The sequence below is a fragment of the Lepidochelys kempii genome, chromosome 2, assembly GCF_965140285.1.
Source record: "Lepidochelys kempii isolate rLepKem1 chromosome 2, rLepKem1.hap1, whole genome shotgun sequence".
NCBI lineage: Eukaryota > Metazoa > Chordata > Testudines > Cheloniidae > Lepidochelys > Lepidochelys kempii.
In genome coordinates, this window is record NC_136381.1 from 75,957,959 (window position 1) to 75,979,401 (window position 21,443).

Sequence of the window (21,443 nt, forward strand, 5' to 3'; positions counted from 1 at the left end):
AATGCTCAAGACCAGCAACTTACATACAGTCACAGAGGCAGTATGATACCCAGAGATGGAGGCAAAGACCCACAGGATGTAGGCCACTCCCATCTCAACCTTCTAACATCACCACAATGTGGATCAAAACATCAAATTTGAGGGTTTGGTCGAAGTCCTGAGAGACTTCATCCAATTCCAGTTGCTGAAATCACTTTCTAACGCCATCCCTTTACAGACCATTTGACACCATTCTACCCAGCATGGTGAATTATTGCTTTGGAGAAATGGGTGCTGGAAATTGTCCCCGCCGGTTATTCCATCCAGTTCACCTCCATTCTCCCTCTCTCCCTGTCCTTCTTCAGGGATCCCTTTCATGAGCACCTTCTGAGACAGGAAGTAGACCATCTCCTACAGTTAGGTGCAGTATAACCAGTATCGTACAACACAGAGTGAAAGGCTTTTATTCTTATTATTTCTTAACCCAGAAAAAAACCAGGTTTGGAGGCCCATTCTTGACTTGAGAAACCTAAACAGATTAGTCAAAACACAATGATTCAGGATGGTTACTTTAGCAACAATAATCCCAGCACTGGGATGAGGGGACTGTTTTTTGGTCCTTGACCTGCCAGATGCATACTTTCATGTCGCCGTACATCCATCACAGAGGAGGTTTCTCCAATTTGTTTTGGGACAAAATCACTATCAGTACAAGGTATACTGCCCTTTGGCCTCTCCACGGCCCCCTTAGTCTTTTCCAAAGTTCTAGCAGTGGCCGTGGCCCCCCTCCACAAACAAAGGGTCATGATATACCCATATTTAGATGACTGTCTACTTAAGACCCCCACTCGTGAAGAAGCTATCAGAGACACTCAAAAGCTAATGTCACTCTTTTTGCAAAACTTGGTCTCCAAATAACATTCAAAAGTCAGTGGTGACACCAGTAAAAGAACTAGAATTCATTTGGGCTCACCTAAACTCACTGGAGGCGAAAGCTTCACTTCTGCCACACAGATTTGCCATGCTAGTGAATCTGATCAACACTAAGGTGAACAGTCCACAAACATCTGCCAGGACTTGCCTCCGACTATTAGGCCACATGGCAGCAACCACCTATGTCATGAAACGTGCCAGACTATGCATGCGCTGCCTACAAGGGTGATTGAGGACAGTGTAGATCCCATACAAACAGTCTTAGCAAGCCTCTCGTACGGTAGAACCAATGAATTATGAACACCTCGGGGATGGAGGTTGTTCATAACTCTGAAATGTTCATAATTGAACAAAACGTTATGATTGTTCTTTCAAAAGTTTACAATTGAACATTGATTTAATACAGCTTTGAAATTTTGCTATGCAGAAGAAAAATGCTGCTTTTAGCCATCTTAATTTAAATAAACAAGTACAGAAAGTTTCCTTACCTTGTCAAATCTTTTTTTTAAACTTTCCCTTTATTTTTAGTAGTTTACATTTAACACAATACTGTACTGTATTTTCCTTTTTTTTTTGGTCTCTGCTGCTGCCTGATTGTGTACTTCCCATTCCAAATGAGGTGTGTGGTTGACCATTCAGTTTGTAACTCTGAGGTTCTACTGTACCACGAAAGATCAGGGACTTGCTACAGTGAGGGACCCATTCACACAACATGTGTACAGGGGTCCCATTTCTACAGATTCCCTCTGCAATGATAATCACAATGGATGCCTCCTTAGTGGCTGGGGCCCTCATCTAAACAACCTCCCAGTACAGGGCAGAAGGGGTCTCCTCCGGAATCAGCACTGCACATAAGCGTACTAGACCATTATCAGAAACAAAACCATACAGATCCTAATGGACGACTTTGCTTGCATGTTCTGTATAAACAAACAGGGAAAAGCGAGGTCACACTTCCTCGGCACCGAGACATTAAGTCTGTGGAACTGGTGCATCCATCACAATATCAGCCTCCTATCTACTGGGATGTCAGAACACCACAGTGGACATGTTAAGCAGAAAATTCTCCCGCGATCACAAGTGGGAAATAAATACCTTGGTGATCTAGGACGTATTCCGACAATGGAGATTCTCCACCATAGACCTATTTGCCATGAGTCAGAACAGTAAATGTCCAACAGTTTGCTCCAGAGCGGGGTTGGGGCCAGGATCTATGGGCAACGCCTTCCTCGTCAAATGAGATTCACCTCTCCTTTACACTTTCCCTACTATCCCGTTGTTGTCCAGGATCATACAAAAGATCAACAATAACTGATTCAGGGTCATCTTGATAGCCCCCAGATGGCCCAGGGAAACTTCATTCCCATACCAGCAGCAGTGGCATGTCCACCACATCTTTTCCCACTTCTTCCACATCTCGTGCCACAAGATGCATGCCAAATCTTGCACCCGGACCTGGAGATACTCCGCCCGAGAGCATGGTTCCTCCATGGTTCCAAGGTGAGGATATGACCTGCTCAGAAGAGGTGAAGGATATCTTGCTAAACAGCAGGCGGTCGACTACACGCTCAACCTACTTCCACAAATGGAAGAGACACGGTGCCAGAACAAACAAATCAGGCCACCGCTTCTGCTCTATCACTAGTCCTGGACTGTATACTTTAACTAAAAAAATCGGGTCTTTTACTGAGCTCACTCAGAGTACACCTTGCAGCTATCACAACCTTCCACCATAAAGTGGATGGGTTTTCAGTCTTTACCCATTCATTTACAAAACAATTCTTATGAGGTGTCCGGAGCTTCTGTCCTGAACTCAGAATCCCAACGCATCCATGGGAACTTAAATTAATACTTCGTTCTCTTACCAGACTTATGTTTGAAACCTTGGCTGCATGTTTACTATTACACTTCCAATGAAAGTAGCCTTCCCTGTTGCCACCACATCCACAAGACGCGTAGAACTTGGGGCCCTCATGGCATACCCCTCATATATGATCTTTTTCAAGAACAAAGTCACTGTAAGACCACATCATACATTTCTACCTAGAATACCCTCTTTGTTCCACCTCAAGCAACCCATCCATCTTCCCACATTCTTCCCTAAACCCCATAAGAACAGGCAAGAAGTGGCACTCCATACCTGAGATGGAGGACACTAGCCTTTTATCTCGAATGGACTAAACCATTCAGGAAGGCACCAAAACTATTTCTCTCGAATATAGAGAGATCTAAAGGAGAAGCTATATCTAAGCAGAGACTTTGCAAATGGATTTCAGAGTGCATTCATCTCTGCTACTGCCAACATGAACTGTAAACTCCCCTCCCCCAGGTTAGAACACATTCTACCAGGTGACTCTCCACATCGATAGCCTTCCTTAATAATGTGCCTGTGGCAGAGTGGACTAGGTCGAGAGGCCCCCTGCTGGAGGCCTCGTGGCCCTGATTCACCCTGCCTCATGCTAGTGCAGAGAGAAGTCCTCCAGACAGTGTAGAGTGGTTGCAGAGCAGCAGCAAATCAGAGGGGCTGATGGAGCAGTCTGGGGCCAGAAGGGCCCTATATAAGACAAACAGCAGAGCAGAGAAATTCAGTTGCTGTATGGAGTTCAAGGAGTGAAGACTGGGAGACTGGCTGGCTGAAAGAGCAGCGGTACATCGGACAGCTCACTGTGGAGAGCTCACTGCAGACACGACTGAAGCCCAGGGAAGGCTGCTGAAGACTGGGTGCCTGGTTGGTGGGAAGAGCAGCAGGACCAGCGGAAGGTCAGTGCGGGCAGGCTGAAGCCCAGGGGGACTGAGCACAGAACCTGGCCAGGCCAGTGGTGGTACCAAGATGGGCCCCACCGGTCGGTTGAAGACTGAGCCCAGGGAGGCCTGCTGAAACACCACCAGCTGTGGGTACTGAGATGGGCCCCGTCTGGGTGGTTCAAGAAGGCAGTGCTTCTGGGAGAACCTTAGAGCTATGGCCCCATATCAGATAAGAACTTGGACTATATACCCCTGTAGCAGGGTGGTAACCCCGCTCCTGCCAGAAGGGGATAAAGCAGCCCCTGAGAGGGCTGCAGCGAGGAAAGCTGGGTTAATTGGGAAAGCTGTAGCCAGTGTAATCAGGGCCCAGCTGACCCTTATAAGAGGGCGGTGGGCTAGAAGGACTCAGACTCTCTCTCTGGCTCTAGAGAGGGAAGGACCTGGCTGCCTGGGAAGCTGAGAAGGGTACCTAGGGTGGAGCAGTGCTGGGGAAGGGCAGAGGGAGCTGGGAGCTCCAGCCTAGCAAAACCCCAGGCTGCAGGCCGAGTTAGGGGCCCACAAAGGGTACTGGGGCTGCAGAGGGGCAGCCCCAAGATAGGCAAGGGCAGCAGGTCCAAACCCCACCTTGCCAATGATGAGTGGCCTTTACAGACTGCAGTCAGCCCCAGTGAGTGGGAGCTAGATAGTGACTAGCAGTAGCCACTGAGGCGAGGTGGGGATAGGGGGTTGGGGGTTCTCCTGAGTGGAGAGACCCAGACTGTGGGTTGCTACGGTGGGCAGAACCCCTGGGTAAAGGGCACTGGGGGCCGGGAGGGACACGGGGGCAAGCAGCAGGTGAGACATCAGCCAGCAGAGGGCGCTCCAGGGCTGGAAAGGACTAATTCCCTGGACAACTAGCAGAAGGTGCCACGCCAGTGAGACGTCGCCCCGCCACAACCCTGGAAGCGGGGAACAGTGTATGCAGCTCGGCCGGAGTGCTGAGTTGCTGAAGACCCTCCAAGAGAACCATCAGCCAGGGAGGAGGGGGGTGCTCGCGAGAGGCAAGTGCCACCCCAATATAAGAACTAAAACCAAAAACAGGCTCACACCCACCCAACCAAAGAGGGCCGCGCATGAGAGGCAGGTGCCGCCCTGAAAAAGACTGTGATTGTAGGTATATCAGCCAGAGAAAAGGGGATGCTCGCAAGAGGTGGGTGCTAACTCTGTTACAGTGGCTATTACAGACATATGTAGAGCAGCCACTTGGGCATCAGACCACACATTCATTCAGCACTATGCAATCAAGCAAGACTCGACATCAGACACTTTATTAGGACTCATGGTCCTATCATCAATCTCAGATCCAACTCCAAAGCCACCTTCTTTCCACTGAGGGACACACCTCTACAGTCACCTGAAGTGGAGCACCCACAGGGACATCACTCGTAGAAGAAGAGAAAGTTACTCACCTTGTGCAGTAACTAAGGTTCTTCAAGATGGGTGTCCCAGTGGGTGCTCCACTGCCCACTGTCCTCCCCTCTACTTCAGAGTTCTCGCAAGATCCTCTGCAGTAGAGAAAAGAAAAGGAGTACTTGTGGTACCTTAGAGACTAACCAGTTTAAGTCAGGAAAACTTAAACACTGAAGTGTTAGGTGAACAGGAGTGGCAAACAAGTTTCAGACGGAGTGAGAGAGGATTTTTTTCTAGGTATAGTTCTACTCTCAGTACTGTGATGGCCAGTTATGGAACAGTGGTTGTGATTTGCAGTAGACATGTCATGTTTTCTTGCTGGAAACCAGAAGGAATTTCCTCTGTATTAAATGTAACTGGTGGCTTTGCTGGAAGAAAAGATTTTGGTCTGGAAGGGCAAGTACATTCACTACAGAGCATCAGAGAGGCTGAGGAGTTGTTAGACAATCTGATTTAGGAAACATCACCCCCACAGATTCAAGAAAGGAAGGAACTGGCCACCAAGGAACCTGAGAGAGTGGCAACTAGAGAGGAGTCTTGGCAGTTGTAATCATCAGAGGCAAGAGGACTAGGTGGTAGTCTACATTGTTGGAGATAAAAGAGGATGGGAAGACTGTGACCATCAAACAGGAGAGAACCTAGAGGAATTCCATACAGCTAGAAGTATCCAATCATTATCATGTTCTCAGCATGGAAACTGCAGAAAATATCTCTGAAGTTCCAGCTTGTCTAATTGAAGAGAAAGCTGTCTGGAACATACCTGTGGGTGGCTACTCAGCCCAACATGTAAGATAATCAAGCATGCCCACAAAGAGATCTGTGGCTGTCCAAGGAAGACAGATGGTTCTTGCTTTTGATTTTATATTAAAAAGAAAGACTATTCTCTAAGGAGCAGGTAGACAATAGGATAATGTGGTTATCTTCCTGGAGCCAAGAATGAGACATCATTCTAAGATTGGAGAGGCTTTTCATGTTGATGGGCAAGAATACGTTGGTGACGGTGCATATTGGCACTAATGACTTCAGGGAGCTTGAAAGGATGTTGAAGGAGAAAAATGTTCATATAATCTTCTCAGCGATTTTTCCTGAACTGTGAGCAAAGGAAGACAAAAAACAGAAGTTTCTGGAACTGAACCACTGGCTAGGTACTGTGGTTCTTTGAGATGTGCTGTCCACACATATTCCATGGCCTGCCCTCCTTCCCTGCTACTGTGGTGTCTTATAACATGTGGATTCTGTATTGATGAAGGAACTGAGTGTGGTTGGGCTTGGTCCACCCCTTTATGCCCTTGCTACAGGTCATGAGTACACTCAGCACATACGTGTCTCCAACAGTCACTATTGGTCCAGATATTCTGATCTCAAATTTGTGGGGCGCATGATCACCAAGAGTGGAATATGAATGGACAACACATGAAGAACCACACTTACTGTAAGGTAAATTACTGTTTCTTGTTTTTAGCTCTAGTAAAGTCTGTATTTATGGAACCTATTATTGAGAGTGTCAGTCTTGCCTCTAATTGTACTAGGGGTATGGTCGCTTCTGGACTGAGTCAGAAGTTTGTAGATTTAAACATGCAGAGCTACAGTATGTTCCTCTATAGGGTATATACAGTATCTTTCTTAGATGATAAAAGTTTGACATTTTGGTTCAGCTGATGCTGCCTTTGGTTGCTCAGTGGAAGGTTCCTCATTAATCCCACTTTTCTGTTAAGAGACAGTTAAAAAGTTTTAAGTTATACCAATGTAGACCATATTTCATTAGTCAAAGGAAAATAAAATGTTTACATATCCATCCTATTTCTTTGATTTGATTGGTTCTGGTCTGCGCCAGTGGGTCTGATTTAGTCTAACTAATAGTATTTCAGGTTCACTTTAACTAAACTTGTTCCTTGTTAATGTTTTTTCTTGTACACTGTCACCCAAGTATTGCTGAAGGAGGGAAAGCCACAGGGAACTGGATCCATCAGCTGTATGACTGCTTTGCGTCAATGGATTGGTGCTAAGTAGCCTGTGTGCGGCCCAAGATCTGGTCCATTATCATGAGGAAGCTGAATTAAGATTGTGTGGGCAGTCTTAACTTTGGCATTTGCTGACTTGAGTACTTTATTATGCAACTTTCTTTTAATGCAGTTTTTTGCTTATCTATATTATAGGGGTAGATTGTATTGCTTTCTGGATATCTGTTGTATAAATATATGACTTCCTGAAATCAATAGACTATCAGGGCATATTTTGCAGCAAAATGGAAGTATGCATTTGAAAGATGTACCTGGTATATTCAGCATCAACTAAGTGGTTAATAAAATACTGAGTTTAGTTTGTAAGTAAAATTTTAAATGTTTTACTTATTCAACAGTGATTGTTTTCTTTAATTTTCTAGTTTTGCAAGCACGCATCTCTTTTAAGATAATTTCAAGGTTTTGTTTTATTTTAACAGTTCAAGAAAAAAAATAGCATATCAGTCAGAACTGCAGATTATATGCAAAAACACCCGTAAGATTGAAGAGCAAATAAGAAAAGTGAATAAAGAGCTATATAATATTGAAATTGCTTATGGTGAAGGAAAAATAAAACTGGAGGAATTAGAAGAAAAAATCATTCGAGAAAAAATCCGGTACAAGGTTGTATATGACATTATTTTATTTAAATGCATTTTTTTAAATGTGGAAAAATTGGATAGAAGAGAATGCTATTTGTAACAGATTCCTGATTTAATTAATTTCTTCAGATGTGGCCGTGTTATAGGCAGAGTTGGCAGCAATTCCTATAGTAAAGTTTGACTAACACTTTTCATTCAAGACCATTTTTTCAGTTGCTTATAACTTTTCAGACTTTAACTTTATGGGCTGCAATGTTCCATGCCAGGCGGCTGCCTGAGTCTGGAGTTTTTTGCAACGTTTCAGCAAGGGTGGTACATCTGTTACCAGGAATGAGGTTAGGGAAAAATTCCATTGTTTTGCCAATGTTAAAATAATACAGCAATTTCATTGAGAAATTCTAGAACCTCCATCCTTTGGAATAGAGATTTGACATTTACAAGGAGGTTGCTCTGGCCTTTTGCTGTTCCTGTGAAAATCCACCCACATTTGGCTGAATTACAAGCCACTGAAAATTGCCATTTGCACATTTTTTGGAGGCTGACAGTAAAAGCAGACCCCCGCAGAGCTCAGTGCGAATAACAAGGGGCATGTTCCACTCCTGCAGAACTCACTCTGCACTCTAGCATGGGGCAGTATAGGGTGCTTCAGAGCTGGAGCACCCATGGAGAAAAATTATCATGTGCTCAGCACCCACCAGCAACCAAGCTCCCCCCGCAACTCCTCTCCTCCACTGGCGGCCCACTGATCACTCCTCCCCCTCTCCCAGTGCCTTCCGAGTCCCACCCACCACTCACAGCCATTTCGCAGTGTGCAGGTTGGCTCTGGGAGGGAGGGGGAAGAGCGGAACGAGGTGTGCTCGGGAGAGGGGGCGGGAAGAGGTGGGGGGGGTGGAGCACCCCCTCGGGTAGAGGGGAAGTCGGTGCCTATGTGGGGCAGAGTGGAGGCTGCTGTGGCACCAGGCACAGAACTGAGAGCAGTGAAACTCTTATGTTTTCAGTGCTCTGCTGGCACCTAGGCAACATAAAGGACATTGATGTAGCCTGACTGGAATGCAGACAGATGAGTAGCAAAATGGGAGGGAGAGACAAATACAGACTGTCACAAGATTACAAAGCTAGGTGTGGGGATAGGAACAGAAGGGGAACAAGACAGGATGCTTGATGGGGAAGGGACAGAAACAGAAGGGGAAAAGGTGTAATAGGGAAAGAACATGGTGGACAGACACAGATGGATACAAGGGCAGAAAACGTCAGGCTAGAGGGGACAGGAGCAGAAGGGTCTAACTACTAGAACACATTTCTGTCCAGAACTCAGAGCAGAATTCAGGATTCCTGAGTTTCAACAGTTACGTTGCCAGCATATATTATTGAAACATGCTGGAAAGGTTGTCTCTCATCCCCCTTTTAGTGATTGGTCCACAGAGAGGATACCATAGGTCCATACCTATGTCAACACCCTTCCTCAAGGTGATCTTCACAAACAGGGTTTCAAGTACTATCTTTCTGCCAATGACTCCCAAATCTATGTCTCCACTTCTGAATTGTCCTCCCTCTATTCAACCCTGTATTTCAGTGTGACTGTGTAACCATCTTCTCCTGGATATTTTACCATTCATTAAAATTTAACATAGTTACAGCTGAATTCCTCAGTTTTCATCTCATCTGTTTCTACCCCCCCCCCTTTTTCTGTCACTATTGACATTACTATCCTTGTCACACAGGCACACAACTAGGTTTCATTTTGACTCATCACTCTTGCCATACATATGCAAACTGTTCCAAATCTTGCTGCTGCTTCTTCCATAATATTTTTAAGATCCTCTCTTTTCTCTATGACGTAGCTAAAACTTTTACTCTTGTTCTTTTTGTTGTTTTTATATGTACATACTAGATATTAAATGTATTGCCAGACAGTGCTCAGAAACAGATAATGTCCTTTCTCAACTGCAGTGACTGAAGTAACCATTAAGGATAAGTTCTTCATGTATTATTATAGCTACTCACCTGTGACTAGTGTAAGATGCAATTAGTACTTGTCCCGCCTAATCTTTTTTTTTTCAGTTTATCATGTACAGAGGTATCATTATATTTCCTGAATTAGGACAATATCCACTTTCTTAAGAAATGAGAGAAGATTCTTACATTTTATGGAATGAACAATGTCCTTAATAGTGCATGTACAGAATATTAAAGAATGCAGAAGCGCTGAGTTGTGAGGATGTACTTTGCCTAATGTTTTGTTCTGAAGAAATTTGTGACTAAATAGTCTTTTCTGCATTTAATGTAACTTCCTAGGATATCCTCTGCCAATAAATTATTGGTATTCTGGCTGTTGTCAGATGAGTAATTAAATGAAACTTCCAAATTTAACTATTTTCTTAAACAAATTAAAACCATATACGATATCCTGCTGAGGAAAAAGTAAGTAGACTGATAGTTAAATTGCCACAAGTAAATAGAGAACAAAGGTGCAGTTATTTAAAATTATCACAAAGCAAATATTCTCAACTATACAATAATACTCTTATTCCCAGCTGATTTAAAACGATAAAATAACAGATAGCACTCTCCCTCCCCCCAGTACTCTTCTATTTCTAGGAAAGCTGATAAAGCTCTATAAAACTTGCTTATTGTATTTAACATTAAATGTAATCTTTGCAAAATCTGAATTATGTCATTTGAACCTTGTGAATTGGTTGTCATTAATTAGTAAGGGAAGGTGTGCCCTTGACAAAGAGTTGGAACTTGAATTTATCTTTGTTTAAAAGTCTTAAGTACTTATCCTGCAAAGACTCATCAATATGCTTTTCTTTGTTCACTGTCAGTTGAACTCAGAGAAATCATAGTGCATAATGTTAAACAAGTGTGTAAATCTTTTGCAGGGTCAGTGCCTTAGTAAGTTAGAAGAGTCAGTAGTTTGGAATATGAGGACCCCGAGAAACGAAAATGATATTGAGAGTGTTCAGGGTTCCCTTTATATAAAAAGGATATAAATGGTATTGCGGATAGGTCCCTTAAGCTAGTACATACCCTGGCCTGTATTTAACATGTAGACAGCTCTCAGGCAGGAACAATCAAGAGTAGATATTTATATGTATGTATGTAAAATTATATTTCCAGTTACCAGACCATTGTATACCATTATAACTGCATGCTATGGGATGCCATGAACTCCATTTTAGGCTCCTTACCAGAGAAGGAAAAAGGAGCTTCCTGAAATGCTGTTCATGAAGGGTTGAAAACTAGTGAAGTGCTCACTGAGAGCAATATGTGATATTTTGGAGGCTACCCTTTGAACTTTGGCCATGGTATAGCCTTAAGAAGATATTTATGAGTAAGGTCCTCTGACCTCACTCCTGAGTCACAAAATAACATCAAAGACCTTCCTTTCAAAGGCGTTAGCTTTTTACTGCCAAGACTGATGATACTTTGGAAAAGATTAAAACCACTAAGTTTATTACTCAATCCTTAGGGCTCACTCAGTCCATGTCCTCTTCAGGAAGGAGAAAGTCATGTCCAGCATTTTACCTTAAAGGCAGAAGGGCTTCTCTGAAGAAAGATACTGCCTGAGAGACAGTGCCAGAGAGTCTTCCTTAATTAAGCCAGATTCCGGTGAAAGATCTCAATTAAGAAGCAGAATTCCACACCATTAGTTTGCTTGGTATATGGCATCACTCCAAGTAGCAGTTTTGAAAGGAGAGTTGAGAACTGCACACTATTGACACTATCCTTTGGATCTTGTCTCTCCTCTTACAGTGCCTGATGCAGAGCTACCTGTGATTGTTGGGTATTAGACACTGTCTATGACAGTTATTCCATCCAATTTTTTACAAGCCCACCTCACTTTCCTTCCTCTCCTCCCTGCCTTTTCAGGGACCAATCTCATTAGAAAGTCCTATTTGAGGAAATCAGTTCTCTCCTACAATAGATAGCCAAAAAGGAGGTTTCACAAGAACACTGGAGAAAGAACACTATTTTAGCTATTTCCTGATCCCCAAGAAGAGGGGTGGGCAAACTTTTTGGCCCAAGGGCCACATCTGAGTATGGAAATTGTATGGTGGGCCATGATTGCTCACGAAATTGGGGCTGAGGTGCGGGAGGGGGTGAGGGCTCTGGCTGGGAGTGTGAGCTCTGGGGTGGGGTCAGAAATGAGGCGTTTAGGGTGCAGGAGATGGCTCTGGGCTGGGGTAGGGAGGGTGGGGTGCAGGAGGGGGGTGAGGACTCCACCTGGGGGTGTGGGCTCTGGGGTGAGGCTGGTGATGAGGGGTTTGGGGTGTAGGAGGGTGCTCTGGGCTGGGACCAAGGGGTTCAGAGGGTGGGAGGGGCATCAGGGCTGGGGCATGGGATTGGGGCACGGGGGCAGGGTGAGGGCTCCGGCTGGGGGTGCAGGCTCTGGGGTGGGGCTGGGGATGAGGGGTTTGGGGGTGCAGGAGGGTGCTCCGGGTTGGGACTGAGGGGTTTGAAGGGCGGGATGGGTCTCGGGGCAGGGGATTGGGGCAGGGGTGGTGGTGAAGGCTCTGGGCGGCACTTTCCTCAAGCAACTCTCAGAAGCAGCAGCATGTCCTCCCTCCAGCTGCTATGCGGAGGTGTGGCCAAGCGGCTTTGCTGCACGCTGCCCCATCCACAGATGCCACCCCTGCCACTCCCATTGGCTGCAGTTCCTTAGAACGGGGTGCTTAGGGTTGGGGCAGCGTGCGGAGTGGAGCCCCCTGGCTGCCCCTACGTGAAGGAGCCAGAGGAGGGACATGCTGCTGTTTCCGGGAGCAGCCCCCACCCCTGCTCCCCGGCTGGAGTGCAGGAGTGGGGCAAGCCCCACACCTCGCTCCCCAGTGGGAGCTCAAGGGCCGGATTAAAACAGCTGGCGGGCCGGATGCGGTTTGCCCACCCCAGCCCAAGAAGAATGGCAGTCTGAGACCAATCCTGGCCTTCAGAAACCTCAACAAATTAATGGAAACTTTAAAGTTCAGGGTGCTCACATTAGAGGATTTCATTTCCCTACATCCATATGGCAATCAAAACTGCCCACGACAGGTACCTCAGTTTCTGTGTGGAGATAAAACATTACCAGTTTTAAGTCCTTCCATTCAGCTTGTCCACAGGACCTTACAGTCTTGGTGATAGCTGTAAGTCTCAGACTCCAGGGCATATTCTTTTACCTGTACCTGGATGACTGGCTCATTCAGGCTAGGGTGACCATATTTCCCAAAGAGAAAAGGGGACACCTGCAGCCACTTGTCCAAGCCTCCCCCGCACCCTGCTGTTGCCAGTTGCTTGACCCCTGCGGGGGCCCACATGCTGGAATGCTGCCCCCCGCCCCAGTCCTGCCTCCCCCCTTCAGGGGGCTGGCATCTTCCTCGCCCGCTACACACCGCATCCCACTTTTTTGACAAAAGTGGGTATTTGTCTTGTTTTGCTCTTGCCAGCTGATCAAGTCAGCAAAAGCAAATGAGACAAATGCCTACTTTTGGAGAAAAGGTCAGGACAGGGCTTAAAAAAGGGACTGTCATGGCCAAAACGGGACATATGGTCACCCTAATTCAGGCCAGTTCTCTGGATCATCCGTTTTCTGTGATTCACTTCATGTGCAACCTCCTACAGTCTCTGGCACTGCTAATTAACTGGTAGAAATCTTCTGTAAGATCTATATTATAGAATCATAGGACGGAAGGAACCTCGAGAGGTCATCTAGTCCAGTCCCCTGCACTCATGGCAGGACTAAGTATTATCTAGAGCATTCCTGACAGGTGTTTGTCTAACCTGCTCATCACTGGAGATTCCACAACTTCCCTAGGCAATTTATTCCCCTACTTAACCAGCCTGACAGGAATTTTTTCCTAATGTCCAACCTAAACCTCCCTTGCTGCAATTTAAGACCATTGTTTCTTGTCCTATCCTCAGAGGTTAAGAAGAACAATTTTCTTCCTCCTCCCTGTAACAATATTTTACATACTTGAAAACTGTTATCATGTCCCCTCTCAGTCTTCTCTTTTCCAGACTAAACAAACCAAATTTTTTCAATCTTCCCTCATAGGTCATGTTTTCTAGACCCTAAATCATTTTTGTTGCTCTTCTCTGGATTTTCTCCGATGTGTGCACATCTTTCCTGAAATGTGGCACCCAGAACTGGACGCAATACTTCAGTTGAGGCCTAATCAGTGCGGAGTAGCGTGGAAGAATTACTTCTTGTGTCTTGCTTACAATAGTCCTGCTAATACATCCCAGAGTGATGTTTGCTTTTTTTGCAACAGTGTTACACTGTTGACTCATATTTAGCTTGTGGTGCACTATGACCCTCCAGATTCCTTTCCACAGTACTCCTTCCTAGGCAGTCATTTCCCATTTTGTATGTGTGCAACTGATCCTTCCTAAGTGGAATACTTTGCATCTGTCCTTATTGCATTATATCCTATTTACTTCAGACCATTTCTCCAGTTTGTCCAGATCATTTTGAATTATAATCCTCTCCTCCAAAGCACTTGCAACCCCTCCCAGCTTGGTATCGTCTGCAAACTTTATAAGTGTACGCTCTATGCTATTATCTAAATCACTGATGAAGATATTGAATGGAACCAGACCCAAAACTGATCCCTAAGGGACCACACTCGTTATGCCCTTCCAGCATAACTGTAAACCACTGATAACTACTCTCTTTGAATGGTTATGTAGGATCACTTTTATCTGAGCAGTTCTAAACTGCTTTCCAGCCAAGGTGTTTCTCTCAGAGGAGATATTCCAAAAGATGTGAGATTTCCTGATAACCCACAATAAAAAAAATAGTAAAAACCATGCAGTTTTTCTTAAACTGATGTCCATATTGACCTTTATCACATCTTTCGCTTTGATTGTGAATGAGACCCTTATAACAATGGGTAGTGTCTGATGGTGTACCTAACATCGACTGTCTACAAAGAAAGATAACTGTATCTCCCCAGCAACCCATCAGAGGGAGAACAGAGACAAAATTTGCTCTTCCTTCCCCTACTGTTACCAGCATCACAATGCCTTCTATTTGGACTGGTGTATACACTGTCAGGACGTCAGAGTACATGCCTTGCTCCTGATAGTCTAGACTCCATATCAGTATATTGGAGTTCAGGGTAAGTGTGGTGTGCCTTCAAGGCCTTCCACCTTCTTTGCAATAGGGTAGGTGCTCACAGAGAATACTGCAACTATGTTCTACATCAACAAGCAAGGTGGAATACGCTTCCAGATCTTAGTAATAGAAGCAAGAAAACTGGCTCTGGTGCATTCCTTATCACATCCACCCAGTAGTCACACACCTAGCAGGGGAGGCGAATGTACAAGCAGATTTACTCAGCAGAAAGTTTCAGGTTCAACAGAAAGGTCCCTGAAATAAACCATAACCGTGGCACTTTTTCCACAAATGTGACCAACCACTAATTGACGTTTTTGCCTTAAGACAGTATACAAAGTGTCACTTGTATTATGCTAGGGGAATCCTCCATTGGGTGGATCTGCTGGGTTTGTCTGTTTTGTGTTGGGGGACCAGAATAAAGCCATCTTTATGGGCTAGAGAATTGGATCCCTTTGTCCATATGCTTATTGTGTCTTAAGTAACATTTAATGCATTAGATTGTTGGGCTAGCATATTTTAAAAAATAAAGTTATTGCATTATATAATCTTTGAAGTACATAGCACCATTGAATTCCTGATTATTAATAGCTATACTCTGTTGGTCTTGTTTTTACATTGGATTGTAATGGACCCTGACTCTCAAAAAGTAATAGTTTGGTGAAAGAGACTCTACCAGTGAATTAAGACTTTGTAGCTGTGTCTGTCTATTTACACACACATAAAATGATTTCTTCTTATATATTTTTGATAGTCGTGCAATTTTTGTATAGTTAGAAATACAATCAAGTAATGAATATAATATTTTAAATTCTGTATGCAGAATATTAAAAAAGTTGAGAACTATATTTTAGTTCTGTGTTTTGCCATTATTATTAACAAATATAAGGAAAGATGTGCATATTAATCTCTTGTAAAAGGAAATGGGCAAGATATGTATGCATTTATTACTGATATTTATCAACCTCAAATGCAAGTTCTCACACATCCATAAATTTACCAGAAATGATTGTTATATACTTTTCCTATTGAAACTTCATTTACAACATTATTGTCAAGATAAAGCAGTTACAGGTAATTTACTAAAAAATTATGTCAGTTAATAGCATTTTCTCTTTAAAAATGTATCTTAACATAAAAAATAATACATTAAAAACACTAATGCATGATGCAGAGTTAAGTTTTTGTGTTGTGATGAAATATGTATTATTTATACTTGATAACTTTAAAAAAAAGTTTTAAAAATTACGTCAAAAATAGGTTGCAAAGACAAGTCCTTGAAAATTAGGAAATACCAATTTTTTAGCTACCCAGGCAATCTTAATTTTTGCTGCTGTGTGTGTGCAGTCTGCATGTTGAATAATGCGGGATCCTGTGTGGGGGGAAAAAAAAAGAGTATGAAATCACACAATTGAAGACTGTATGTTACTACATGTGCATAAGGGAACAGGAGTAAGATTGCATAGGCAATTATAAATCTGGCATTTCCTAATTTTCAAGTGCTTATCTTTGCAACTGAAAGAACTTTCTTTTAATGTATTTTTATATGTAATTTTCTAAAAAAATTTAAAAGGAAAATGGTGAAAACAAATTCTGTTGTGTCCACCTGCAGCAACTCTCCCTTGATACATCTTCAGCATAGTTTAAACACTGAACCTCCAGTGCCATAGCACAGACTCTGTCCACTTGAACTACAGGACTAACTATGTTATTTGGTAGTAGGAGAAATCTGTTCTCTCAAAAGTGGAGATGGGCCACTGACGCTATGTGCTGTGTCTACTGAGCTGTTGGGCGACGCCCGTCTGGCTCTCTCTCTTACCCTTGGGAGGTGAGGGAGTTTCTGCCCCATGTGGCTCCCTGATCCCCCTCAGTTCCTTCTGACCACCCTGGAGTCTGAGCTCTGTGTGATTGTAGTTTCACAACCTCGTATTTTGACTTAGCCTAGTTTATTGTATAGTGTTAGTTAGCAGTTAGATAGTATTAGTTGATAGATAGTGTTCCCCAGTGATGCCCCCACCAGGATTTAAACACTGTGTTTTGTGTAACCGGGCGATCCCCAATAGTGATCCCCCACACATGGCGCTTGCTTTGTCTCAGTGAGGCCCACCTTAAAGAGTGCTGTTTGATTTGTAAGTCATTTAAAAAGTGGATTCAAGTGGCACGGTACCTTCACCTCAAACAGCACCTGCTTGAACAGGCCAGATGGCCTGATCCAGTCCCGAGGCCCTCCTTAGGCTGAAGATCACCCTTGGGCACTGCTGCCTCTCATTCCCGGGTAGGTGCCTTGCCGAAGATGCGGAGGAGCCATTCTCCTTCATCGGTACTGAGGAAGAGGTCTGATAAGACCAGTCAGGACCGCTCCAGGTCACGGGTGACTCCTCTGCCTCCCCTAGGAAAAGTGTGGAATGGTGTGGCTACCTCTGACCCTTCCCCGGTACTGAGTGGGAATGGCAGGAACCCTTTACCACTGACTCTGGTTTTGGTCTTTGGATGTCTGTTGTGTCCTGTACTGACAAGGAAGATGCCAGTACCAACTGTGTCCGTGTCATTGGCATACCAGGCAACAGCAGGCCTCCTCTGCCTTTTGGTCCCAGGCTCACTGTAGGTCCAGGACTTTCCCAGGGCTGCACCACATATGACCCCTGTGATGGAGCGAGCCTCTGAACTGCTGGGTCTGTTGGCACTGCATTCAGATGCTCCCCTTCCCGGGGTGGAGATGGAGCCGGTATCAAAATTGGTGTGGAGGATTTTGGCACCAGGGTCCTCTTTGGCTGTGATGGGTTTGCTCTACTCACTTCTGGATGGCGCCCCTCCTGGAGGTTCTGGGGATTGGCTCAGTCAGGCTGATGCCCCTTCTAGCAGTTACATACATCAGTTTGTCTTCCACAGACACACTCTCCCTCCTCCCTTCTCCCAGGCAGTGCCTGCAGACTTCTCCCTGCCGCCCCCTCTGCTTCCAGTTTCCTGTCCTTTGTAGAAGCCCCACCTGTCCTTCACAGGTGAGCTTCTCTCCAATTAGCTGCCTCCATCCTAAAGCTCCTCTGTTTGCAGCCTAGTTAGTTGATTTGGCCCATCTGGCCTAATTCTACTCTTGCACCCCATCACATTGGAACATCCCATCAGGTCGGCACAGCCACATTCAATTCTGAAAGTGTTCTTACCAACTTTCATGTCAGTGAATTCAGGCACTGCAGTACCACTGTTTCCACCAGGACTGATGCTGCCCGTGGTGTGGAGTGCAACAGCAGCGCGCACAGCATTCCTTTATGCAGCTTTTCCCCCCCTGAAACAAATGGACTACCCTATAAAGCGGGTTAGATCCTACAAGAGGAAGCAATTGGGCTCATAGGTGGTCCAGTTCACCATCTTGCACCACCTTCAGATGCGGCTTAGGATGATTTACTATCCTGCCCTGCATTTTCTGGACAGGTTGGTTTGCCTCCCTCCACCAGTTCTACATTTCTTACACTGGTGGGAATCCCCATGCAATGTATGCCTTCTCTGAGCAAGTCAGTGGTTACCAGCGCTTTCCTTCTGGGTTGGAGGGCACATCTGGATTCGTTGAGGGTACAGAGCCTGTGGTTGAAACAGGAAGCCTCACTCCATATCAGTGTGTTGGAACTTTGGGCCATCCATAATGCAAGTTGTGCCTTCTCAGACTGCATCCGTATCAGATACGCAGTGGTTCACATACTCACTGACAATACCACTGTGATGTACTATGTGAACAAGCAAGGAGGGGCACATTCCAGGTTACTCTGCCTGTAGGCAATCAACCCATGGCAATTTTGCATCGAAGAAGACATCACTCTAGTAGCAGTCTATTTGCCGGGGATGCAAAATTGTCTTGCAGACCATCTCAGCAGGGTTTTCTCTCGGACCCATGAATGGTTCGTGAAGAAGAGCTTCTCTGGATCGTCTATGCAATGTGAGCCATCTCTACAGTCAACCTGTTTGTGATGAGGGAAAACAGGAAATGTCAACTATTCTGCCCTCAAGGGAGCCTCAGTCCAGGCTCCCTCTCTGACATCTTCCACTGCTGCTGACAGACAGCTCCTCTGTATGCCGTTCCCCCCGCCATTCCGATCATTCCAGAGGTCATCTTCAAGCTCAAGGTGGATTGAGCCAAGGTCATCCTCATTGCTCCAGTGTGGCCAAGACAGTGCTCAATAGTAGGAAGTTCTCCACTAGGATGGCATACTTAACGAAGTAGAAGTGATTCTCAGTTTGGTCCTTGACCCATGTGACCCAACCGACAGTGGCTTCCATCCAGGACGTCTTGGAGTACCTGTTACATCTTCAGAAATTGGGCCTTGCACTCAGTTCGCTGAGAGTGCATTTGGCAGAGATATCAGCATTCCATCCCCTCGTTCAAAGGAAATCGGTTTTTTTCCAGTGCCATGGTGACAAGATTTCCGAAGGGGACTGTCCACTTACATCCTCTAATCCGAGAACTGGTTCCTTTTGTGAGACCTAAACACAAGCGGCTCTAATAGGCCCTCCGTTCAAGCCCCTTGTGTCCTGTCTGCTGCCCCTCCTTTCTCAGAAAATCATGTTCCTGATAGCCATTACTTTGGCCCCGAACGATATGTGAGTTGCAGGCCATCATAGATGAGCTGCCCTACGCTCAGTTCTCCAAGGATAAGGTAACACTGCGACCATACCAAAAAATTTTATCCCAGGGGTTCTCTCCGTCTCATCTGAATCAGGCAGTGTATTTACCTGTGTTTTTCCCTAAGGCTTACTCTTCCCCAGAAGAACAGCACCTTCTTACTGTGGATGTCAAGCAATATCTAGCTTTTTATCTAGGCAGGACTAAACTGTCTTGTGTTTTGCCTTGCCGGTTCATGTCATATGTGGACTGCATGAAGGGGCAAGCGGTCTCTGCACAGACCATCTCTAGATGGATAACATCCTGAGTCAAGGCTGCATATGAGGTGCCTTCAGCTGCACCTCCTCAGTGCATATGGACTCTCTTCTTGACAGCGCAAGCAACATCAATAGCATTCCTCGATGACATTTCCATACTGGACATCTGCAGGGCAGCCACGTGGTCGTCCATACATATGTTTACAGACCACTATGCTATTAGTGCATCCAGAGTGGATGCAGGCCTCGGAAGGATGGTCCTGCGATCCTTATTTGAGTAGACTCCAGGCCCTGCCTCCACATTGGGATACTGCTTGTGAGTCACTAAGTGGAATACTCATCTGAATCTACTCGAAGAAGAAACAGTACTTACTTACTGTAACTGTGGTTCTTTGAGATGTGATACAGACATATATTCCATGACGCACCCTCCTTCCCCTCTGTATCGGAGTCTCCTCTCATCGGCTTTCGGTCCGCAGGAACTGAAGGAGGGTCAGGGTGGCACTGTCTCATGTAGCCAGGGAAGGGGCCACAGCCACAAGGCCTGAGTACCATCCCTCTATGGGTACTGCTAGGCAAAATTTTCTGGCTCCAGTGCTCTGGTTGTGCACACACCTAAGTGGAATACATGTCTGCATCACATCTTGAAGAACCACAGTTGCAGTAAGTAACAGTTTCTTTCTGTCCCAGTGAAGTGTTATATATTCCAGTTTGTTCAGTGTCCTGTATAATAAGTATGCTAGTGGTCTCAGTCCATATCCTGGTGTCCAACTGTTTGTGTCACCAAACTATTATCGTGGTTGCCACAAATTGATAATCTTAACAAAGATGTTGAATCAACCCAAGGATGGAATTACACTTTCATTGTCCAGAACAGGGTTGATTGAGGTTGTGTGCCTTCCATAAGTACAGTGTGAGCAATAGCAAGTAAAGAACTCGATAAGTAAGGAATTTCAGTCTCTAGTACACTTTTCACAAGCACTAAATTAACTTGAAATTGTAAGTTACAGAAAGAAAACAAAAGCCTATATTCTGGTTAAACTACCTGAGATTTTAATTATATCAAGTTATGTTAATCTGCTTTATGTTACAAATCCTAAACTAAAGATATACAATGCATAAATCCCAGTCTTGGGATATAGGCCCCTATTGTAGTGGAAGAGCAGATGAGGAGCCTCAAACGAGAGAGTGCTGGAACAAAGTTCAGATTTGCATACGATTTGTAAACAAGGTAACTTCTGTGGAAAACAATGGAATGCAGAGAAGGCACTGATATATAAAATTTCTCATTTGCCATTCATGATCCCTATAGGTAACATATGTTATACCAATAAAATAAAAACCAGCAGGATCCTATTAAAGGGGAAAAGGCAAAATACCACATCTATTGTGAATACAGAAAGAATCATCGTAAGCAGTTAGTTATAGCTATATCATTCCATTCAATCTCATATTTATTCATGCATTCATTCTCACACACACACACAGGTTCTGCAAGGTTGTTACCGTAGTTACCAGCCTTAGAGTTGCTCATGCCAAGCCACTGGCCAGGTGGCCTGGACATGAGGAGGGAGCAGGGCTTTGTCAGATGCACATCTGATGCTCCTGGAAGTTGGTTTGCAGAATCAGACCCCAAAGTTCTCACTTTCTATAGTCCATTTTTATAGGAATTTCTTCCTATGCCAGTCTATGGGAATAGCTTCATCAAGCTGTTGCTGAATCATTCAGCAGATAGCACATTCCTGACGGCTCCGTGCTGCTAGATGTTATCTT

The 21,443-nt window shown here is 44.8% G+C and overlaps 1 protein-coding gene across 1 annotated transcript in view; it reads left to right on the forward strand.

The window, feature by feature from the left end:
* CCDC178 (coiled-coil domain containing 178) overlaps positions 1–21,443 on the forward strand; it is a 357,920-nt gene that overhangs the window by 88,296 nt on the left and 248,181 nt on the right. Inside the window, 1 exon segment of the mRNA XM_073331282.1 lies at positions 7,547–7,730. Within this exon segment, the coding sequence (XP_073187383.1) occupies positions 7,547–7,730 (184 nt within the window).